The sequence below is a fragment of the Muscardinus avellanarius genome, assembly GCF_963383645.1.
Source record: "Muscardinus avellanarius genome assembly, chromosome: 3".
In the NCBI taxonomy this organism is placed as follows: domain Eukaryota; kingdom Metazoa; phylum Chordata; class Mammalia; order Rodentia; family Gliridae; genus Muscardinus; species Muscardinus avellanarius.
The window spans coordinates 74,735,217-74,760,664 of NC_137788.1; the positions used below are offsets into that span (position 1 = coordinate 74,735,217).

A 25,448-nucleotide genomic window follows, 5' to 3' on the forward strand; every position below is an offset into this window, starting at 1 on the left:
GAGTGCTGTATGCATGTATGCCACTATCACTGTGCACTAAATTATGATGTGAGACTATAATGTATTAATAAAAGTATTAAATAAATTAGAATAATAGGCTTACATACATTTCTAAGTTCACATTTTGAGTGTAAAGATTTTATGTTTTTCTTCTCATTTTTTGAACAAATCAGAGACCAGAAAAACATGGAATGATCTCTTAAACTAAAAGTCAATTATAAAGTTAATTTGATACTGCTTTCATGAAGAGAGATAAAAAAAAAACCCAATATTCCAAGTGATAACTATCCCACTCAGACATTGGTCAGTATGTCTCTGAATCCAAGTCGGCCTTCCTCATCAGAGGTAAGAAACTCTTGCCTATCATTGTTTTTGAAACATTTTATAAAGAAAAATATGGATTATATCAAGTATTAGATATTGATTATACCATGATCCCAAGTTCAGTTAACTGTTCATAGGAAATAGAGGGGTTAAAGAGAGGGGTTAAAGAAATAAGTTAAATGCCACCTGATAATTAGGTAAATAATTATAATAATATTATAATAATATTATCTCTAGGTAAATTCACAATAGAGAACATTCTATAAGACAAAAACTATTTTAAAAACTTCTTAAAAATATAATGTCATAGGGCACATGATGTAACTCAGTTTTATCATACCTACCTAGAATATGCAAGGCCCTGGGTTAGATCCTCAGCACCACCAAGAAAAAAATATAGTCAATGTCATGAATAGTAATAAAAAAAAACCCCAGATTTTGGAAAGCCTTTGAGATTAAGGGGTTTAAAAGAAATAACAAATTGATACGTGATCCTTGATTAAATTCTACATTGAAAACACATTTTGCAGCTGGGTGTGATGGCGCACTCTTGTACTCCCAGTACTTGGGAGGTGAGACAGGAGGATTGCACAGGTTCGAAGCCAGCCTCAGATACTTAGTGAGGCTCTCAGGAATTTAGTGAGACTCTATTTCAAAATAAAATAGAAAATAGGTTTGGGAGTGTAGCCCAAATGTAGAAAGCCTCTGGGTTCCATTTCCAGTACCACACACACACAAAAAAAAATAAAAAATAAAAACACATTTTGCAAACTAACTGGACAATTGGAGAAACATGAATATAGACTGAATATCAGTATGTATTAAGGAATTATTCATTTTCTTAATGTGAAAATAGCATTGTGATTCTAAAATAAGCTTTTATTTTTAGTATAATGCCAAAGTATTTAGGGATATATTATCATGATGTCTGATTTTCTTGAATGTTATATTAAGAGAGTAAACATGATAAAATATTACTTTTTGAATCTAAATTGTAGCTATTTGGACTTCCATAATATTTTTAAATTTGTAAATATACATATATATGTGTATATGCATAGTATTTTTATATAAGACAAAAATATATGTCTTCTTATGATTTCATTAAAATCCTACATTAGTATCCTGCATTAGAAGATGAAGACGTGTGTGTGTGTGTGTGTGTGTGTGTGTGTGTGTGTGTGTGTGTGTGTGAGATACTGGGTGGAACTTAGAGGCTTTCTACCTCTGGGCTATACTCCCAGACCTATTTTCTATTTTATTTGGAAACAGGGTCTCACTAAGTTGCTGAGAGCCTTACTAAGTAGCTAAGGTTGGCTTCGAACCTGTGCTATCCTCCTGTCTCAGCCTCCCAAGCGTTGGGATTACGAACATACATCACCATGCCCAGCAAGATGAAGACCTTTAAATTGCCCAGAGACCCTACTTTAAAATTAGTTTTCCCTTTACTTTACTTTTCCTCGTTTTATCTCTAACTCTTCTTTCTCCCATTCTCTCTGGCCACCTTAGTGCCATTGTTTTAGCTCTTTCTGGAACTCTTTCTCTCTAGGTTAAAACTAAATTATTTGTGCTCCTTAAGTCTTTACTTAGATCTCAACTCTTCTATCAGATCTTCTCCATCCTTTATCTTCCCATATTTTGTTACTGAGCTCTTATCTTTTTTTCCTAGTAATTATTCCTTTCTATACTATGTAACCTATTGGTGTTTTGTATTATTATCTACATCCCTCTCAGAGCCAGAGTAATTTGAGGCAAATGAGGTACTTGCTATAAGCACAGAATTTAAGGGGGCACTAAAAAATTTAGTAAATCAAGAGAAACATTTTAATACAATATTTTCTTTTGGGGAAGATGGGTACTGGAGGTTGAACCCAAAGGCATTTTACCTCCATACTACACCTTCAGCCTAATTTTATTTTCTATTTTGAAACAAACAGGGTCTCACTAAGTTGCTGAGGTACCTCACTGAGGTTCTGAGGCTAGCCTTACCCCCAGCCCTGTTTTATCTTTTCTTTTTGAAACATTTAGTTGTAGAGGGCCTTAATAAGTTGCTGAGACTGGCCACTGAGGCTGGAATTACAGGTGTGAACCACCACACCTAGCTGAATATCAACCTACCTTAGACTAAAAAATGTGATTTCTGTAATTGTTGTTTCTATTATAGTGATCTAAATATTCTCAACAAAATGATTCTTATTAGAGATGTAATGAAACATTAATAGAAAAGTAAGTTTTATACAGAATCTTACAAACATATTCTACATCAGGAATTGTTTCTTTCTGGAACTCTAGGGAACAAATATATTCCCCAAACTACAGTATTAGCCCTGTTGAAGTTGCCAATAGCTAGGAATAGTCACAACTATAGTAGAGAGACAATATACAAAGAATATGGATTCCACAGGGTTCCTCCAATGGACTTGAGTTAGGTGGACAGTTGGGGGAGAGTTAAAGGTTGGTGATTGAGAAAACTGGTCCTTGACATCTATTATTCTTACTGAAAGTCACAGAATATCATTTAACAATGATATTGAGGTAATCTAGGAGCCAAAACACATCACCAACAGAAATATGCTCTAAGAACCAAGTTGCCAATTTAAAGAAGTTTGGGTTATAGCCAGGTACACATCTATAATCCCAGTACTTGGGAGGCTGAAACAGGAGAATTACAGGTTCAAGATCAGCCTCAGCAAAGTAGCAAGACCCTGTTTCCAAAAGAAAAATAAATATAGGTTTGAGTATATATAGCTCAGAGGTAGAATGAATCTGAGTTCAATCCCCAGGACCACACATACACACACAAAAAATGGGATTCTTTATTTTGCTTTTTCAGAGGAAAGGTGCATGTATTCCATGTTTATTTCAGTTGTGTTTATTAAATTTAAAATTCTATATTATATCAGTTGATATTTTCCACTTTAGAAGTATTTTAACTGATGTTCTTTTTATTTAGTTGGTGGAACTTCATGTTTTTTATGTCCCTGAAGGATCGTGGAACTATAAACTAAATACTATTTCAGTAGAAGTTATTAACAAATTTATTTCTGCTGGATTTATAAGGCAAGTATTTTGTGGTCATGTAACCAGACGCCTGAAAAAAATTTAAGAATTAATCTTTTTTCTAGAGAAAAGTACTTTCTAGAAATTTAAAAGATATAAATGAAAAATATTTTGTCTGTGTAATGGATCTATTTCCAATTTAATGCATACCATTAATAAAGAATATTATGTAACACTTAAACATTGCTGTAGAAACAGATGTTCCTCAGCTAGTCAGGGAATAGTGTATAATTTGTACATTACTATAATTATACACAATAAGAAGAGGGAAGTTATTTGAAATTAAAAAAACTATTGAAGATCTGTGAATAATAGTTAAAACAAAATATACACATGTCCTTTTATTAGAATTGTTTAGAATACAAAAAAGTATACATGTGTAATCTATATTTGTACATGTATAGATGTATTTTATATGCACAGAAGCACACATAGCACTGCAATATCTGACTGCCCTTTCTTACTGTTAGACTGTACCTCTTTTTCTAAATGTTGCCATTACTTTTTCAATCATATCAGCCTCCTTTCTGGAACACATTAGATAAAGCACTATCAGAAAGTACCCTTGTACTTTCTGTTTGTTTCATCTAGAATGTATTTTCTGCCTTTACTATATGCTCTTATCTTATTCAGGTCTGTACTCACATATTAACTTTTTGTGTATGTATTCTCTGATCACTGTATTTTAAATAACAGCTGCAGTCCCTTTTTACGACCTTTCTTTTTTTTTTTTTTTTTTTTTTTTTTTTGGTGGTACTGGGGTTCCTGGAAGCCCTTCTACCTCCGGGATACACTCCCATGGGCTACACTCCCAGACCTATTTTTTAACTTTTTTATGTGGAAACAGAGTCTCTTAAGCCAGCGAGGCTGGCTCTGAACCAGCACGATCCTCCTGTCTCCGCCTCTCAAGCGCTGGGATTACAAGTGTGTGCCACCACGCCCGGCTCTTGTCTTATTTTTTTCTATAATACTTAACAATGTCTTATAAATTATATATTGCTATATACTTTGCTAATTTTTCTTTCCTGCCACTAGATTATGACATCTAAGATATTTGCCTCTTTTGTTGATTGTCATATTTCTATCCTTTGAAACATTTGACACATAAGAGGTGCTTAACAAACATTTGTTAATCAAATAGTTGTTTAATGAATACTCTAATTTTCCTATAATAACCTAGAACAATAACATAAGTTGTGACTTTAAAGACCAAAGAAAGTTTCCCTAATGTAGAGTCTGAGAGCATTTAATAATTCTTTTTTTCTTTTTTGGGGAGGATAGGACTACTGGAGATGGAACTCAAAGGCACTCTCTATGAGCTACACCCCCAACCCTTCATATTTTATACTTTACTAAGTTTCTGCATACTGGCCTTAAACTTGCAGTCCTCCTATCTTGGCCTCCCGAGTATTGGGATTATAGGTGTGTGCCACCAATTTAGCACTTGATTGTTAAATTTTTAAGCACCATCTACTCCTGTTAAATTTCAAAAATAAATATCTGCATCCAAATCATTCTTCAGTATATGTATAAGAATATATAAATTTCATAGCAAAGTTTTGTTTTGATCATAAAACTTGGAAGAATAGCAAAAATAGATAATACAAAAGTATTTTGTAGATAGTATTCATTTATATAATTTTAAAAAGACAGACTTTATTTTTAAAAATATTTACTGAAGATGTGCAAAATGCCAGGTAATGTAGAAACACAATATATAAAGGCACATCTGATAAATTCAGTCAGTATTAATGTTTGAGATAACTGACTAAAGTTATTGAATCAGTAGTACTTCCAAAATCTGTTGACTTTTACTTTATGTTATAAGGCAATTTCATGATATTTCAGAGTATCTCCTCAACTTACTTTACAAGCTTTGAGGCTACGTCTAGGTGAGTTCCTTGGTGAAGATGCCGTTGCAGAAAAATTTTTATTTCTGAAGTGCATTGGGAATAATTTAGCTGTGGTAAGTTTCTTATTTTCCTTTCTGATTAAAGAAAAGCATCTCTTATAAAATTACCTTTCATAATTTTTATCAACTCAGCTCCTTAACATCCTATAAAATATGTAATCTCAATCATAATGAAATGGAACTATCACTTAGCATATAGCTCATGAGCAATAATTTTTATGGTCATGTTATCCGACACTAAAATGATGAGATTTTGTTTGTGTGTGAATTTCATTGAAAAAAAATAAATTTAAAATGTGATAATATAAGTAATATAATTTTTAATTTAAATTGTAGTTTTAAAAAGTATTTTAGGGCTGGGCGGGGTACCGCACGCTTGTAATCCCCGCACTTGGGTGGTGGAGACAGGAGGATCGCAAAGGTTCGAAGTCAGCCTTGCTGGCTTAAGAGACCATGTTTCCAAATAAAAATAATATAAAATAGGTCTGGGAGTGTAGCCCAGAGGCATAAGGGTTTCCAGGAACCCCAGTACCACACACACACACACACACACACACACACACACACAAATATTTTAAACAAGTACTTGTGTTCTAGAGAAAAATGAAGTTTGAATTGTCTGGGCCACAACTAGCCTTATTGGTTTTAAAATGATATGCCCTTAACATATATTTTTATGTCAGGTATTACCTGTTGAACACTTGTATTGTTCATTTCTATAAGCTAGTGGCAAGATATTCTAAATAGAGAATATTCTTAGCTGAAATTCCCAGTCTAAGAAGCTACTAAATGTCAGAGTTTCTGATCGCTTACATCTCTATATAAGGTTTGTTTCTTTAATCAAGATTTTTCATATTTAAACTTAAAATGCAGTAGAATATTATTTCACTCAAATATCATTGTCAGGTATTCAACAATGTGTTTATATAATATCTAAGTCTACCATAAGATTTTATTCCTTTATGGGCATATACTTTTGTTACTCACCACTGTATTTATAACCAGTGCCTAATGGGGTGCTTTGCACTTAGAGGTATTTAATATTCATCAAGCCAGGCATGGTGATGCACACTTATAATCCCAGCATTTGGGAGGCTGAGACAGGAGGATCGTGGTTCGCGGACAGCCTCAGCTACTTAGTGAGGCTCTCTGCAACCCAGTGATACCCCTGTTTCAAAATAAAGAATAAAAAAAAATAGGGCTGGAGGTGTAGCTTGGAGGTAGAATGCCCCTGGGTTCCATCCCCAGTATGGCAAAAAGAAATAAATAAATACTCATCAAGCAAATTAAAGAGTGAATGATAATGGAAAAATAAGCCTTTCCCCTCAGAGTGCTACTATAATTTGCAATGTAAAATTTATGAATCAGCAACTAAATTTGAAAATGTTTTTGTCATTAAAGTTCTTTCTGTTTAGTTCCTAGAATAATGAATTTACTGATCATTGAGTTAATTTTTCTCTCTGGGTACAGTGGCACATATACAAAAATGTTATATTTTTGAAGCAGAAACAGCACAACTAAAAATAAATGAGAAGGAAGAATAAGGAGTCAGAGCATAATTTTCAAGAGAACATACCAAAAGCAGTATAGTTAGGCATGGTGACACAGGCCTATAATCCCAGTACTTGGGAGGGTAAGACGGGAGGTTTGCAGGTTTGAGGCCAGTCTCAGAAATTTAGTGTGTCCTGTTTCAAAAATTTAAAAAAGCTGGGAATGTCTGCTTAGAGGTAGAATGGCCCTGGGTTCAATTTCTAGTACCAAATTGGAGGAGAGGAGTTATTTTTCTCAAAGAAAATGAACATAATTTTTGTTCTTTGGCATGATAAGTAAATTTACAAAATAGCAATTGCAGAATTTCAGGCTGGAAGAGACTTTAGAGATAATTTAGATCAAATTCTAAAATCATTGTAATATTTTTGTCAACAAATATTTATCAAATTTTTATATAAAACTAGGAAAAAAGAACTGAATATGGTCTTTCCTTATTAAAGTATATTCAGCATAGTAATGAAGATAAAATATATAGAAGAAAACAAATGTCTTATCAGAAAAAGATGATTACTTTCAACAAGGGAAGTGGAATGGTAGAGAACTTTGAGGAAGAAGCAACCAAATATTGATCTTGAAAGAGAAATATTTGCTTTTGTAAAAATGAAGGGTAGGGATAGCTTCCTAAGCAGATAAAATAGAATGTACACAGAGCAGAAAAATAGAATGAACACAGAGTTCAAAATCAAACTATTAAAAAAGAATAAGTGATTTCATTTTTTTCTTTTAACTTTGCATTAAATGGAATAGTGGAGAACAAGTTATAAAGTACTTTGTATGAAGGTCTTGAATGCCAGATTAATAATTTGAATTTTTTTCTGAAGCCTTGGGTTTTTTAAAAATTTATTGGTGCACTGTAATCATACAGCTTTATGAGGTACAGGATGGTAGAGGCATACATGCACACATCACTCATTTAGCCCTTCCCCATTTCACACCCCATTCACTCCCCCCTCCCTTCTTAAGCTCAGCTTAGTGACTGACTTTGATATCTTTGTGAATGTACATCATGAGCATTAAAGTTCTTCCCTCTTGCCTCCTCTTATCTCTCTCAGGTTGCCTTCTTTACTCATATAAGGCTTCTCTTTCTTTGTCTAGAGTCTTTCCTATGGTGTAATGGTGAGCACTGTGGACTCTGAATCTACCTTTGAGTTTGTTTTTTGTTTTGGTGGTACTGGGGTTCCTGGAAGCCCTTCTACCTCTGGGCTACACTCCCAGAACTATTTTATATTTTTTATTTTTGGATACAGGGTCTCTTAAGCCAGCGGGGCTGGCTTCGAACCAGCGGGATCCTCCTGTCTGTGCCTCCCAAGTGCGGGGATTACAAGCATGCGCCACCACGCCCAGCTACCTTTGAGATTTTTTAAGCAAAATAAAGTGATATGATGAGAGCCTTCAATAAAATTAACTGGCCCTCACTCAGAAAGATGGATTAAAGTGGAAGAGACTAGAGGTGCAGATTCCAGCTAGGAGGCTTTTATAAAAAAGGCCTATGGAGCCAGGTATGGTGGCACACGCTTGTAATCCCAGCATTTGGGAGGCTGAGACAGGAGGATCACAGTTCAAGGACAGCCTCAGCTACTTAGGCCCTTTGTAAGACAGTGAGACCCTGTTTCAAAATAAAGAATAAGCCGGGCGTGGTGGCACACGTTTGTAATCTCCGCACTTGGGAGGCTGAGACAGGAGGATTGCACAGGTTCGAAACCAGCCTCAGCTACTTAGTGAGGCTCTCAGCAACTTAGTGAGACCCTGTTTCCAAATTAAATATAAAATAGGTCTGGGAGTCTAGCCGGAGGTGGAAAGTCTCTGGGTTCCAACCCTAGTACCACACACACACAGACAAAAAAATAAAGAATAGGGCTGGGGGCATAGATTGGAGGAAGAATAAAAAATAGGGCAGGGGGTATAGCTCAGAGATAGAATGCCTCCTGAGTTCCATCCCCAGTACCACAAAAAAAAAAAAAAAAAAAAAAAAGGCCTAAGGAATAGGCTGCCTGTCAGATTTCATCTACTATCACTTTCCCCTGGGTTCTACATACATCAGCTCCAAACATCTTTTTTTTGCTCCTCAAACATGCTAAACTCATTTCTGATTTTTGGTCCTTGCACTTGCCTTGCAGTTACTTCATCCTTCATTTTGGATATCTGGCTGCTTTTTACTAATTCACTTCTGAGCTCAAATTATAGTTTCAAAAGGGCCTTCCCTAACCATCTCGTTTTTAGACATTCTTTCTCCAAGTTACTTTCTATTACATAACTTTGTTTTCTTCTTATGAAACCCATAGCACAATCCTAATTCATGGTTATTTTTAAATTTAATATCTGCTCTCCTGAGTTGAATGTAAGGTCCATGTGAGCAGTGACTTTGCCTTATTATCATTGTATCCTCACCAAGTAGAACACTACCCGACACACAGTATACCTTAATATCTGTTAGAATAAACAAAACATGAACTCTATTATTTGAATACATAGGGAATAAAATCTACAAAATTTAACTCTGGAGTTAGCTTACCTGGTTTTAAATCCTAGTTTGTAAACTCCCTAATTATACAATCTTGGAAGATACTTAACTTCTCTTGGCCTCAATCACCTCTGCAAACTGCAGGTAATGTTAGTGCCTATCACATGAAATTGTGAACATTAACTGAAATGATCTCTGTAAGAGACGTAGAATAGTGGGCACATAGTGAGTTTATCTAACTGAAGCCATAATATTACTAAATGACATAGAATTTTATTTTGTTTGGTACATTGACTAGAAATACGATTATATAATACATTTTCTAGGATATGAACATAGCTAATTAGCTTTTTAATTTGATTTATATTCTTTAGCTAGGAGTGTTGGATATATGGCTTCTATGAAAACATGGAGGTGAAAATAATTGGAAAATTTTACAAAAGCTTTACTTTTTTCTCATTTATTTATTTGTAGGTGAAAGAAAAACAAGAACCAGAACTGAAACTTAAATCATTTGCTCCTCCATATGTATGTAATATGACATTTCAAACTTTTGAAATTTTTAACTTTTTAAGTTATAAACTAATTTTAAAATTTTTTATATGTTTTAGGCTCTTCAACCAGAATTATATTTGCTTCCTGTAATGGACCACTTAGGAAATGTTTATTCGGCATCATCAACTGTTACTTTAGATAGACAACAGACTAATAATGATATGGCTGCGGTTGATGGAACAATCCACAGACCAGTTAGTTTAACTTTGTCCAAGGAAGAACTCGGAAAAGATCCCATTTTCTTAGAAAACACTTTGAAAGACCTTTTTAACAAGAATCAGGAAGGTGATTTCAACTAAAATGAGCACAACAAAGAGGTTATTACCATACCTGTTAGCAGTTGGGTCTGTGCACAAATTATGTCTATAACTTGTATTAAAGGTATAGGCAGAATAAAAGGAAAGAAATGATTTAATTGGGAATTCAAAAAAATATTTAAGTCTTCCTTTTATTTTTGTATGGTACTAGGAATTAAACCCAGGGCCTTCTACCTCTGAGTTACATCCAAGTCTGCTTTTATTTTATGTTTTGAAACAGAGACTCATTAAATTGCTGAGGCTGGCCTTGAAACTGATCCTCCTTTCTCAGCCTCCCACATACTGGATTATAGGTGATTACCACCACACCCAGCATTTAAAATTATTTTTTTAATTTTTGTGATACTGGGGATGGAACCCAGGGGCGTTCTACTTCCAAGCCACACCCCCAGCCCTGTATTTTAGTCTTTTTTTATTTTTCGAAACAGGCTCTCACTGAGTTGCGAAGGGCCTCACTAAGTAGCTGAGACTGTCTGTGAGCCTGATCCTCAGGTCTCCACCTCCCGAATGCCAGGATTACAAGCATGCACCACCACACCCGGCATACCCAGCTTTAAGTATTATTTTTTAAATAAAAACAAAATCAAAATAGATATAAATAGATATAGCACTTAAACTATCAATTTTGCTTTTTTATGAGAAAGTTTCAGATGAAAAACCTCTAAGGAAAGAGCAAGGAAGTGATTTACCACAAAAAACTTTATTACTTAGATATCAGAAGGATCTTATCCAGGAAAACAGTATCAAACCAAAGCAACTTTCTGCCTGAAAATTCCATTAAAATTTTCTGTAGAAAATTATGTCAGATTTATCATCTGAATTATTATTATTTTTTTTTTCCGGCACTGGGTATGACACCCAGGGCATTTTACCTCCTAGTTACACTCCCAGCCCTATTTTTATTCTTTTTTTGTTTTTCAGTACTGGGGTTGGAACCCAGGTACATTCTACTTCTGAGGTACATCCCCAACCCTATTTTTTATTTTTTATTTTGAAACAGGGTTTCACTAAGTTGCCAAGGGCCTTACTAATTAGCTGAGACTGACCTCAAACCTGAGAGACTCCTGTCTCAGCCTCCCAAGTACTGGGATTACAAATATGGGCCACACTGCCTGTCTTTTGCCTTTGTTTTTGAAAGACATTTTCACCAGGCATAAACTTCTGGTTGACAGGTTTTGTTTGTTCTTTTTCAGGTTTTGTTTTTGTGGTACTGGAAACTGAACCCAGGAGCATTCTACCTAGGAGCTACACCTCCAGCCCAATTTTTTATTCTTTATTTTTAAACAGAGTCTCACTAAGTTACAGAGTAACTCACTAAGTAGCTGAGGCTAGCTGTGAACTGGATATCCTCCTGTTTTAATTTCCCAAACACTGGGATTACAAGTTTATGCCACCAGGCCAGGCTTTGTTTTTCATTATTTAAAGATAATATCAGATGAGAGGTCTCCTGTTATTTTTCTGTCTTTTCAAGAGTTGACTTCGGTTTTTAGGGGTATGATTATGGTGTATACAGCATTTTAATTTTATTCAAATCCTAGTTAAAGTTTTCTTTATCATGCTTTCAGCTGTTGCCAGGAATGACAGATACATGCCCTATATTTCTGTCAATATGTACCTGGAAATTTACTGAGGTTTGCTTTGTTGTTTCTTTGGCAGGAGGGAAAGGGTATAAGGGGGGTGATTTTTAAAACAGCTGGTATATCCAGGTTTCATTAATTTTGCATTGACTAGGTCTTTTTTTAAATTCCTGTGTGATACCCTTAAATGATTTTGCCATTGCCAGCTGGGGAATAAATGGTAGCAGCCACACTAAAATTAAGCCAATATAGCTGGGTATGATGGTACACACCTGCAGTCCCAGAACTTGGGAGGAGACTGAGACAGGAGGATTACATGTTTGAGTCCAGCCTCAGTAATTTAACAAGACTATTTCAGCAACTTAACAAGACACTACTTCAAAAAATAAAAAATAAAATCAGGCTGGGAGTGTAACTCAGTGGTAGAATGTTTCTGGGTTCAATCTCTAGTACTACAAAAAAAAAAAAGTATTATGCCAGTATGGGCTTCATGTTGCAAAATATTTTGGTAACCTTTGCAAAGTGACTTTTCAAATATTAATTTGACTTATTAATATTTTCTAAATTAACAATCTATATTAACACTACTAGATTCATTTTGTTTATGTATAGATTGTGTAGAACACTAGTGTTAATGTTTTAAAGACAGACTGTAATTTTCTTATGTGGAGAAATACTGTTAAAATGAAGGGAGATTTTACAAATGAAAATGTATGTGAAATAACAAATAACATCTTATGCTCTGTATTTATACCAGCATTATTCAGAAAAGGTACCTTAGAGCACTCTTTCAACAGATGCTGTTGCAGAAAGTTTGAGTACTGTCTACTTACTCACTCTGTTACAGAGTCCTTTTGCACATAGAGAAATTCTGCAATAAGAGTATGTTTGCAAGTATGTGTATGTGTAAGAGGGTTGTGTTCCTATTTGATGTTGCTTAATTCAGTGTTTCCCAAACTTAAGAATGGCATCAGTGGTACAGTGGTGAGCATAGCTGCCTTCCAAACTGAATTGACCAAAGAATTTTATTTTCACATAAACTAATGTTTCATGAAATTCACTTTGGAAATTGTTGCCTTATAGTAAAATGCACAAGGATCCTAAAACATAGGACAAGGTTATATCATGTACACAGAATTTTTATTTTGTTATTTTCTTAATATTCTTAACTTTATATACCATGCATAAATATCAATATCAGCTGCAGAAAAAGCCACTTCAAAAGAAAATCAGACTGAAGAAAATCATGCTGGGAATTCTGAGTCACTAGGATTGTTGGAAGATTCAAATGATTTTTTTAGCAACAAAAAAAGGTAATTAGTACAGATGTTAATTAAACATGTTATAATATAAATGATAAGAAAAACAATATATATCCCAAGTACTATTATAATGACTTTTAATTGGAGCAAAGATATGAATGAAATTAATATTTTTAATTATAGTTACCTTAATTCTAATCTTTATTGTTATATACTAACATTTCTATCCAATATACTTAAATTTATTACTTAAATTTTTTTCTTTTGTATTCTTTTTGTCATCAGAGACAAAATGATGACAGAAAATTCCTATTTAATAAAACATGATTTTATTACTCATACTAAATATAGTTAAGGTTTATCATCAAAGAGTTTGAAAGAAAATGCAATAATAGCCTCAGGCTGACTTTTTTATTTTTTATTAAGAGATGGGAGTCTCAGTATGTTGCCCAAGCCAGTTATAAACTGGATCAAGTGATCCTTTTGCCTCAGCCTCCCAAGTAGCTGGGCCATGCACCACCCTACCTAGTGTTCAAGCTGACTTTAAAAATTGTATTGTTATATGTGTCTTTATAGAGTATCATATAAATATTCATAGATGAATATGAAAATTAATATTCATGGAATCATGTTTTAAAATGACTTTCAAATCTGTCATTCACTTTAAGTCAGTTTCTTTGGAAAAATGAAGATTATATAACCTTCAGTAAAAGCCAGGACAATCAGGTATTATTTTGAAAATTTTCTTTAAATGAGGTATTACACCTTAACATTTATACTGAAGTTCAATTTAAACTGCAGATTAAGATACCTAAGTTTTCTCGTTATAATACCAAAAGAAGTATATTCTATTACCAATCATGTTAATGGTAGTCCAGTTTTGTTTCTGCTTTTGTTAGTAAAACAATATGCCTGAATGAGAGGCGGTAAATATTATCTACCAAAATCTTTTTGAATTATCAATTCAAATGTTATTTCTGATTTTTAAGTTACACTAACCTTTACTTGCTGGCAGCTTTATTAGCTAATTTGTTATTTATTTATTTACTTATTTATTTATTTATTGTGGTATTGGGTATTGAATTCAGGGGCATTTTACCTCTGAGTTACATCCCTAGTTCTATTTTATTTCTATTTTGAAATAGGGTCTTACTAGGTTGAGTCTCACTACTTTCTGAGACTATCCTTGAACCTGCTATCCTCCTATCTCAGCCTCCCAAGTACTGGGGTTATAAGCATATGCCATATATGTTATAAGCATATGCTGGCTTATTTGTAATTTAATTCATTGACATCTGTATTTGACTAATTCAAGTCTTTAGAACAGATTTCCCTATGAGTCCCTATGTGTCCAGAGGAAGTATAGTATTCATTGTTTATTACCAGTTACTACTTGTGTGGCCTTGAATTTTAACTTCCCTAATTATCCATAAAGTTGATCATATTTTTATATTTTATTTACTTCATTTTGATAATTTCCTATTAATTACCTGTTCAAATATTTCTAATGGGTTGTTTGCCATGTATTTTGAACTAGGAGTTTAAAATATAATCTAGAAGATAATCCTCTGATAATTAGCCTGTGTTACAAATATTTCTTTCCCTACTTTGTGGCTTGTCTATGGTCTGCTTTGCTGAATACATTGTATGAGTATTCCATGTTCTTACTTAATGTTTTTCTCTTTTTTTTCTTTGTGTTTGTGAGGGGGGTACTATGAATAAAACTCATGGGCTTTCTACCTCTGAGCTACTCCTGCCTTCTTGATTTTTGTTTTGAAAGACAAAGAGATCTCTCTCTAGGGTGCTGAAAGACTAAGTTGCTGAGGCTAGTCACAAACCTGCAATCATCCTGTCTCAGCTTCTCACATACTGGGATTTACAGACATTCACTACCATGCCCAGCTTAAATTCTCTTTCTGTGTCTTAGATTGATAAGAATATGTTAGAATCTTTCATAGTGTGTTACTAATTATCTTTGCATTTCTTGTGGTTTCTACTATATGTAAGTTTTTATGAGTTAGCACAGTTATGTATTATTATTATTATTATTATTATTATTATTATTATTATTATTATTATTTTGCAGTACTGGAGATGGAACCCAGGGGCAGTCTACCTCCGAGCTACACCCCCAGCCCATTTTTTATTCTATATATATATATTTTTTTTTTTTTTTGTCAAGGTGGTTTTTTATTCTTTGTAACAAGAACTTATGAATTGTAATCACAACATTACTTGCTTTCTCCTTTTATACATTTAGGATATGAAATGCATCTTTCTATATCTCAGTGAATTACAATGCTTCTTTTTTTTTTTTTAATTAATTTATTTTTTAAATTGGTGCATTGTAGTCATATATCAATCACATTGGAGTACAAGACTTGAGAGGATATACAAGCACACATCATCCAATTAGCCCTCCTCCAGCCCCCGTCCCATTCCCTCCCCCTCCCTCCATCCCACACTTCTTTGGTGATTTACTTTGATACATTTGTTTATGTACCTCCTGCATTTTAAAGAGGCTCCGTCCTCCAGTATTACATACCCTCTGATTGATCACATTAGTTGCTTCACTATAGGGCCCTTTCTATAGCTCAACCTCTTCCTGTTGCCCTTTTCCTCCTAGTTATTGCTGATTAAGAGAAGCGTCTGATTTATATTTTCTGCGATATTTCTCTGTGCATGCTGTGTTGCAAGTACCAATCCCACTCTTGATGGTCCCAGTAGTGGCCTGGCTACTCAGTGGACTGATCCAGACCTCGCTGGCTCACGCAGCGGCCTTGCCTCATGGGAGGACCCAGTTCTGGTCTCGCTGGCCCCTGAACCGGTCAAACCCCTAAGCTGGCTTTGGTCCCGACCTTGGAGGCCGCAGGAGTGAACTTGCCTAACGCCAGGCTCCGATGCTGGCCATTGGCCCCTGCACCGGTCTAACCCCTTGGCAGGATTCCAATCCCGGTCTCGGAGGCCCCAGCACTGGTAATGCCTCAAGGCAGGCTCCGATGCCGGCCTCACTGGCCCCAGCACCGGCCTAACCCCTTGACAGGCTCTTATCCTGGCCTCAGAGGCCCCAGTACCGGCCTTGCCTCATGGCAGGCTCCGATGCCAGCCTCACTGGCCCCAGCACCGGCCTAACCCCTCGGCAGGATCTTATCCTGGCCTCGGAGGCCCCAGTACCGGCCTTGCCTCACGGCAGGCTCTTATCCTGGCCTCGGAGGCCCCAGTACCGGCCTTGCCTCACGGCAGGCTCCGATGCCGGCCTCGCTGGCCCCAGCACCGGCCTAACCCCTCGGCATGCTCCGATCCCGGCCACGGAGGCCCCAGGACTGGTCATGCCTCACGGCAGGCTCCGCTGCCGGCCTCGTTGGCCCCAGCACCGGCCTAACCTCTCGGCAAGCTCTTATCCTGGCCTCGGAGGCCCCAGTACCGGCCTTGCCTCAAGGCAGGCTCCGATGCCGGCCTCGCTGGCCCCAGCACCGGCCTAACCCCTCAGCAGGCTCTTATCCTGGCCTCGGAGGCACCAGTACCGGCCTTGCCTCACGGCAGGCTCCGATGCCGGCCTCGCTGGCCCCAGCACCGGCCTAAACCCTCGACAGGCTCTTGTCCTGGCCTCGGAGGCCCCAGTACCGGCTTTGCCTCACGGCAGGCTCCGATGCCGGCCTCGCTGGCCCCAGCAGCGGCCTAACCCCTCGGCAGGCTCCGATCCCGGCCTCGGAGGCCCCAGCACTGGTCATGCCTCAAGGCAGGCTCCGATGCCGGACTCGCTGGCCCCAGCACCGGCCTAACCCCTTGGCAGGCTCTTATCCTGGCCTCGGAGGCCCCAGTACTGGCCTTGCCTCACGGCAGGCTCCGATGCCGGCCTCGCTGGCCCCAGCACCGGCCTAACCCCTCGGCATGCTCCGATCCCGGCCTCGGAGGCCCCAGCACTGGTCATGCCTCACGGGAGGCTCCGCTGCCGGCCTCGTTGGCTCCAGCACCGGCCTAACCCCTCGGCAAGCTCTTATCCTGGCCTCGGAGGCCCCAGTACCGGCCTTGCCTCACGGCAGGCTCCGATGCCGGCCTCGCTGGCCCCAGCACCGGCCTAACCCCTCGGCAGGCTCATATCCTGGCCTCGAGGCCCCAGTACCGGCCTTGCCTCAAGGCAGGCTCCGATGCCGGCCTCGCTGGCCCCAGCACCGGCCTAACCCCTCAGCAGGCTCTTATCCTGGCCTCGGAGGCCCCAGTACCGGCCTTGCCTCACGGCAGGCTCCGATGCCGGCCTCACTGGCCCCAGCAGCGGCCTAACCCCTCGGCAGGCTCCGATCCCGGCCTCAGAGGCCCCAGTACCGGCCTTGCCTCAAGGCAGGCTCCGATGCCGGCCTCGCTGGCCCCAGCAGCGGCCTAACCCCTCGGCAGGCTCAGATCCCGGCCTCGGAGGCCCCAGCACTGGTCATGCCTCAAGGCAGGATCCGATGCCGGCCTCGCTGGCCCCAGCACCGGCCTAACCCCTCGGCAGGCTCTTGTCCTGGCCTCGGAGGCCCCAGTACCGGCCTTGCCTCAAGGCAGGCTCCGATGCCGGCCTCGCTGGCCCCAGCACCGGCCTAACCCCTCAGCAGGCTCTTATCCTGGCCTCGGAGGCCCCAGCACCGGCCTAACCCCTCGGCAGGCTCTTATCCTGGCCTCGGAGGCCCAAGTACCGGCCTTGCCTCATGGCAGGCTCTGATGCCAGCCTCGCTGGCCCCAGCACCGGCCTAACCCCTCAGCAGGCTCCGGTCCCATCCTCGGGGGCCCCAACACTGGCCTTGCCTCACGGCAGGCTCCGATGCCGGCCTCGCTGACCCCAGCACCGGCCTAACCCCTCAGCGAGTTCCGGACCCGACCTCGGAGGCCCTAGCACAAGCCTTGCATCATGGCAGGCTCCAATGCCGGCCTCGCTGGCCCCAGCATCGGTCTAACCCCTCTGCAGGTTCCAATCCCGGCCACGGAGGCCTCAGTAGTGGCCCTGCCTCACAGCAAGCTCCGATGTCGGCCACTGGCCCCGGCGCCCGCCTAACCCCTCAGCAGGTTCCGATCACTGTCTCTGTGGTTAGTATTTCAAAGGTTCCAGTTGTAATGTATCAGATCTCTGCCTCCCCCGAATATTGGCCACTGGCATTGCCACTGCCTCCACCGTTTCAAATCCTTCCCAGGCTCTTTTTCCACTCTGAATGTTGTCCAGTGTTCCTAAGCATGCGTGATGGTAGCATTCGACATTTGGTGTAATTTCTCCAAAAAAATAAAGTTGGTAAGATCCGGTTTCTGCTTCTCCTGAATACAAGTCTCTACCACCATCGCGAAGAACTCTTTCAACACCGCATTTCTCCTTGGTCTCCGCTAAACTCTCTCCTTATATGTGATGTCTGAGATTCTTAACAATATAGAGAAATAGCAGTCCTCTTTCACGGCGAATTTTTCCATAAGTTCCAGTGCATTTAGATAAGTTTTGTCTGCATCTCCAGTGTCCTGGCATCCATAACGGCTTTCTTACCACCTCTCCGATATTTTTCTTTATCTTTTTCTGTTCTGGGCCCGGTTTCTCCAGGGGTCTGGCGTGCTACTCGCAGTTCCGCCGGGACCCAGAGTCCCGTGATCCAGGCCCCAGCTGGCGTGCCCTGTACTCGACCCCCGCCCAGAACCCAGCGTCTTACTGGGCCTTGTTTCTCCAGGGGTCTGGCGTGCTACTTGCAGTTCGGCCTGGGGCCCAGAGTCCCGCGACCCGGGCCCCATCTGGCGTGCCCAGCCCGCGACCCCTGCCCAGAACCCAGCGTCTTACTGGGTCTGGTTTCTCCAGGGGTCTGGCGTGCTACGCGCAGTTCGGCAGGGGCCCAGAGTCCCGCGACCCGGGCCCCATTAGGCGTGCCCCGCCCGCGACCCCCGCCCAGAACCCAGCGTCTTACTGGGCCTGGTTTCTCCAGGGGTCTGGCGTGCTACGCGCAGTTCGGCCCGGGGCCCAGGGTCCCGCGACCCAGGCCCCGGCTTTTGTGCGCCGCGCGCGACCCCTGCCCAGAACCCAGCGTCTTACTGGGCCTGGTTTCTCCAGGGATCTGGCGTGCTACTCGCAGTTCTGCCTGGGGCCCAGAGTCCCGCGACCCGGGCCCCATCTGGCGTGCCCAGCCCGCGACCCCAGCCCAGAACCCAGCGTCTTACTTGGCCTGGTTTCTCCAGGGGTCTGGCGTGCTATGCGCAGTTCGGTCTGGGGCCCAGAGTCCCGCGACCCGGGCCCCATCTGGCGTGCCCAGCCCGCGACCCCTGCCCAGAACCCAGCGTCTTACTGGGTCTGGTTTCTCCAGGGGTCTGGCGTGCTACGCGCAGTTCGGCAGGGGCCCAGAGTCCCGCGACCCGGGCCCCATTAGGCGTGCCCCGCCCGCGACCCCCGCCCAGAACCCAGCGTCTTACTGGGCCTGGTTTCTCCAGGGGTCTGGCGTGCTACGCGCAGTTCGGCCCGGGGCCCAGGGTCCCGCGACCCAGGCCCCGGCTTTTGTGCGCCGCGCGCGACCCCTGCCCAGAACCCAGCGTCTTACTGGGCCTGGTTTCTCCAGGGATCTGGCGTGCTACTCGCAGTTCTGCCTGGGGCCCAGAGTCCCGCGACCCGGGCCCCATCTGGCGTGCCCAGCCCGCGACCCCAGCCCAGAACCCAGCGTCTTACTTGGCCTGGTTTCTCCAGGGGTCTGGCGTGCTATGCGCAGTTCGGTCTGGGGCCCAGAGTCCCGCGACCCGGGCCCCATCTGGCGTGCCCAGCCCGCGACCCCCGCCCAGAACCCAGCGTCTTACTGGGTCTGGTTTCTCCAGGGGTCTGGCGTGCTACGCGCAGTTTGGCAGGGGCCTTTATTCTATATTTTTGAAACAGGGTCTCACTGAGTTGCAAAAGGCCTCACTAAGTAACTGAGACTGTCTGTGAACCCGAATCCTCCTGTCTCAGCCTCCCAAATTCTGGGATTACAAGCATTCGCCACCACGCCCAGCTATGTATTATTATTTTACATTATAAAAGAATGTATAATTAATGCTTTTTGGCCTGAATTCTTCTTTATTTTATATCTCAAGATATTCTGTCTTTTGTATTTATTTGGTATACCTTCATTTCTCATCTTCCTTTATATTTTCTTTTCACCCTTTCTCAGTCACTGTGTTTTAGGTATATCTTTATATACAGCCTAGAATTGGATTTCACTTTGTGAGCCATCTAAAATTTTTTTTATTTAGATTAGGTATGTCCATTTAAGTTATTGATAGGCCCAGTACATTTGGTCTCAGATTTGTTGTTTTACTTTGTTATAGTTAATCTTGTATCTTTTACTATGTGATGTGCATGCTTTTCTTTTCTTCCTAGTATTCAAGAAGGTTTGGATTTTTCTTTTTAGTTTAGTCTAGTGTTTAATCTCTATAGTAATACCTTTATGCCTATACTCTTGGTCCTTTTTTTTAAAAAAAATAATTATTCTCTAACTCCTGCTTATTATATTCAGGGTAATATTTTTGCCTCTTTTCCTTCTCAATTGTTTTTAGTCATGCTATTTCTGTTTCTAGTGTAAGAATATAATACTTTTGTACTATTCTTAATTTTGGTCTCAAATCCATAATGTATTCAACACTTAGCTGCCGTTTTCTTTTGTAGAAGATTTTTTAGTCATCTCTGGTTGGATGAAGTATAGCATATAAAAGTTTCTGAGCACACTATGCTCTTAGTTCCTGCATATTTAAAACTTCTTTTAGAGTAGTGAAGAGAAAATTTGGGCTTTCAAATTGCTTAATAAGGCCTGTGAGCTAAGAATATTTTTGTGGTTTTTTTTTTTGTTTTGTTTTTATTTTTACGGGTATGGGAATGGAACCCAGGGGGATTTGCCCTCCTAGCTACATTCCCTGCCCTATTTTTTTTTTTTTTATTCTTTATTTTGAAACAGGTTTTCACTAAGTTGCAGAGGACCTCACTAAGTAGCTGAGGATATCCTCGAACCACGATCCTCAGGTCTTGCCTCCCAAATGCTGGGATTACAAGCGTGTGCTACTACACCCGGCTTGTTTTTTCTGTTTTTATAGAATTCAAAAAAAGAAGATTATATGACAGATACTATTTAAGGCTCACATGTTTCGCTCTCTGACCCATTATAGAAGTTTCCTAATCACTGCTCTAAAGCTTTGATAATTAAGGGATAGATTGATTATAAAATCCTTGGCTTATTTCTCCTATCTTTAAAATATTATTCTACTGATTCCTTGATTTATGTTATTTTTTATATTAAAATATATTTTTAATTTATTGGTGCATTGTTAACATACATCATGATGATTCCTACTACATTCTTTCTCCTCTCTCTTCTTCTCCTATTTGGCTTAGTGATTGATTTTGATATGTTTGTGAATATACATGATGGGGATTAGGATGCTTCTCTCTTTGCCCATCCCATCTCCCTCAGTTAGGTCACCTTCTTTACTCATCTAAGGTTTCTTTTTCTTTGCCTAGAGTCCCTCCTATATCCCATTTTCTCCCTAGCTTCCATATTTTAGGGAAAACATCTGAACTATCACTTTCTGTGACTGGTGAATTTCACTTAGCATGTTATCTAGTTTTATCCATTGCCCTGCAAAGGACATAATTTTGTTCTTTTTTATGGCTGAGTACAATTTCATTGTGTGCATATCCCATAGTTTTATAATCTACTCATCTGTCGGTGGACATCTTGGCTGGTTCTATACTTTGGCAATTGAGTATTGTACAACTATAAACATAGATAGATGTACATTAGCCTGGTAGTTTGGTTTCCATTGTTTAGTTTGGTTTCCATTCTTTTGGGTAGATACCAAGAAGTGGTATTGCTGAGTCATATGGTAGGTTCATTCTCATTCTTCTGAGGATCCTCCATCCTATTTTCCAAAGTGGTTGCACTAATTTTAAATCCCATCAACAATGTATTAGAGTTCCCACTTTTCAACATTCTCATCAGCATTTGTGTGTGTGTGTGTTTTTTAAGATTTAAAGAAGTTTATTAAAAAGATAGAAATACAGAAGACAGTTACAGCCTCATGCCATTCAGAAATGGCATGGGGAGGTGGTTCGAATGAATTCACCACCAAAGATACAACATGTGGACCAGACCTTTTATACCCATGACCTCCATCTTGTTTACATAATTCTGATGTAGTAAACATCCCTGTAAGGTTCCCCCCCCCCCCCCCCCCGCCAAGGTGTGTCCTTTCATGAAGGTCAATCCCCTCCTCCCATCCTAGCTAGATTATTATGTAGATCTGTCTTTAGAAAGAGGAAGGAAGTCCTAGCTCCCCCTCCTATGGACTTGCTAATTACTTTTAGCTAAGTCAATCCAAATTTCAATAGCTGTTTGCTTCCTGACGGAAACCAAGACCAAGTCTTTCACAGATTTGCCTGTCACCCAATTTTTGAAATATCTTAATAATTAGAGCTTTCTCAAATCTTCCTAGGCCATTCCCAATACTGGTACATTTCCCCCTCTGTCTAGTAACTTCCTGACACCTGTCAGGCCAAAGGTAGATACAGAAAATACATTTTGACTTTTACAATTTTACAAACATTTACCAGAGCTAAATTTCCATTACTTTCTCCTGATTTTATCACATGAATGTACCCATTAGCAAAGGAGTAAGGATGCCAAGTCGGTCATAAACCGCTTCTAGCTGAACAGGGATGAAGTTGGGGTCCCCAGCTTTAGGGTAACATTCATACAGGGTGGTGGTGAGGGAGTCAGATGGGTGAGAATGTCTCTATAGATGTCCGAAGGGCTTCAATAGATGTTTCTCTTGGATGCTGCTCATACTACCATCTGATGTCTGAAAGCTTCAAACCTATGAGACAACACTCACAATACAGGTTAACCATGAAAACCTAAACATAGCGCTTAAATGAGAAATTAAAACCTGTTTTGCTGACTTAGGCTGAAATACACAAAAGTAGGATGTATTTAGTTTATTTTGCGCCATGTGAATCCAGGAATTAGTACTGTCTCATCAGCATTTGTTGTTGTTTGTTTGTGTTTTGAATGATTGCCATTCTAATTGGGCTTAGGTAAAATCTCAGGGTAGTTTGATTTGTATTTTTCTGATTGATACTGATGTTGAAAATTATTTGTTATATTTATTGGCCATTTGTATTTCTTCTTTTGTGAAGTATCTATTTAATTCACTTGCCCATTTTTTAATTGGATTATTTGTATTCTTAGTGATGAGTTTCTTGAATTCTCTGTATATTCTGGATATTAGTCCTCTATTGGAGGAGTACCTGGGACAAAACCTTCTCCCATTTTGTTGGCTTTCTCTTGAGGTTCTTGATAGTATTTTTTTAGCTATACAGAAGCTCTTCAATTTAATGCAATCACATGCATTGTTCCTCCTTTAAATTGCATTTGCCTTGGGGTCTTGTTGAGAGTTGCTCTTCCTCTGTGTTGAAGTATTGTACCTATGCCCTCCTTAAGTAGCTGCAAGGTCTCTGGTCTGATTTCCAGGTCTTTGATCCATCTTGAATTGACTCTTGTGCAGGGTGAGAAAGTGGGGTTTATTTCCATTTTCTGCATATGATTAACCAGTTTGGTTAACATTATTTGTTGAGAAACTATCTTTTTTCCAGTGTATGTTTTTGGCTCCTTTGTCAAAAATCATTTGGCTTCAAGCATGTGGATTTGTTTCTATTCTATTCTGTTCCATTGGTTTGTTTTTGTGCCAATACCATGCAGCTTTTATTACTGTGGCTTTGTGGTATATTTTGAAGTTAGGTATTGTGATGCCTCCTGTATAGTTCTTGCTACTGAGAACTACTTTGGCTATTCTGGATTTGTTGTTGTTCTAAATGAGTTTAGGGAGTTTAAGAACTGATTTTTTTATATCTGTGAAGAATGACCTTAGTAATTCAATGGGGATTGCATTGAATCTCTAGATTACTTTTGGAAGAATGGTGATTTTGATGATATTTATTCTGCCTATTTATTTATATCTTTAGTTCTGTTCATGTGGTGTATCACATGGATTTTTTTGCATATGTGAAACTAGCCTTGCATACCTGCCTGAGCCCGACTTGATCATGGTGTATGATTTTCTTGATGTGGCTTTGAATGCGTGTTGCTAGTATTTTGTTTAGTAGTTTTGTGTCTACGTTCAGCAATGATATAGGCCTGTGGTTTTCTTATCTTGAGCTGTCTTTATTTGGTTTTGGTATAATGTGATGTTGGCTTTAAATTGAAAATCAGCATGAAAAGTAATTTATTCTTCTAAGGTCTTTTTAGATTTCTTTTTTCATTGTTTAATAATTTTATTTGTAGAGGTCTTTTACCTCCTTGGTTAGGTTAATATCTTAAGTATTTTATTTTGGGGGTGGATATTGTGAGTTTAAGTGTTTCCTGGATTTTTTTCTTTTCTTTTTTTTTTTTTTTTTTGCAGTTCTGGGAATGGAACCCAGGCTCATTCGACCTCCAAGATACACTCTCTACCCTATTTATTATTTATTTATTTATTTATTTATTTATTTATTTATTTGGTGGTACTGGGGTTCTTACCTCCGGGCTACACTCCCAGACCTATTTTTATACTTTTTTTATTTGTACACAGGGTCTCTTAAGCCAGCGTGGCTTGCTTCAAACCTGCGCGATCCTCCTGTCTCCGCCTCCCAAGCGCGGGTGTTACAAGCCTGTGCCACCACGTCCGACTCTTAATTCTTTATTTTGAAACATGGTCTCACTAAGTTGCAGAAGGCCTCACTAAGTAGCTGAGGCTGTCCATAAACCGCAATCCTCCTGTCTCAGCCTCTGAGTGCTGGGACTACAAGTGTGTGCTATCACGCCTGGCTTGGATTTCTTTTTCAATGGATTTATGGTTGGCATACAGAAAAGTTTCTGATTTTTTAAGATTGATTTTGTATCCAGACACTTTGCTGAAGTTTTTTTTATCAGTTCTATGAGCCTTTTGGTTGAGTTTGTTGGGTCTTATAAGTATAATATGTCATCTGCAAATAGGGATAGTTTTAGTCTTTTTTTTTTCTTACTATTTGTACTTCTTTGATTTTATTCTCTTGTTTTATTGCTCTAGCTAGAGTCTCAAGTACTATATTAAAAAGGAATGGTAATAGTAGACATACTTGTCTTATTTCAAATTTTAGGGGGAAATGTTGCAGTTTATCCCCATTTAATATGATATTGGCTACAGGCCTATTGTATATTGCCTTAATGATGTTGAGATATGTTCTTCTATTCCAATTCTCTGTAGTGCTTTTAGCATGAATAGGTATTGGATTTTGTTGAATGCTTTTTCACCATATATTAAAAGATCATGTGATTTATATCTTTAGTTCTGTTCATGTGGTGTATCACATGGATTTTTTTGCATATGTGAAACTAGCCTTGCATACCTGCCTGAGCCCGACTTGATCATGGTGTATGATTTTCTTGATGTGGCTTT

General features: G+C 39.6%; 1 protein-coding gene across 1 annotated transcript in view; it reads left to right on the forward strand.

Annotated features, from left to right (window-relative positions):
- Window positions 1–242: 242 nt before the first annotated feature.
- Window positions 243–25,448, forward strand: part of SPATA1 (spermatogenesis associated 1) — a gene marked incomplete at its 3' end in the record, with an annotated part of 53,182 nt that continues 27,976 nt past the window's right edge. The window contains exons 1-7 of the mRNA XM_080691453.1: window positions 243–345; window positions 3,278–3,384; window positions 5,233–5,350; window positions 9,783–9,836; window positions 9,920–10,148; window positions 12,959–13,070; window positions 13,688–13,745. Of these exons, the coding sequence (XP_080547579.1) occupies window positions 310–345; window positions 3,278–3,384; window positions 5,233–5,350; window positions 9,783–9,836; window positions 9,920–10,148; window positions 12,959–13,070; window positions 13,688–13,745 (714 nt within the window). The 5' untranslated portion in view covers window positions 243–309. The remainder of the gene's footprint in view (window positions 346–3,277; window positions 3,385–5,232; window positions 5,351–9,782; window positions 9,837–9,919; window positions 10,149–12,958; window positions 13,071–13,687; window positions 13,746–25,448) is intronic.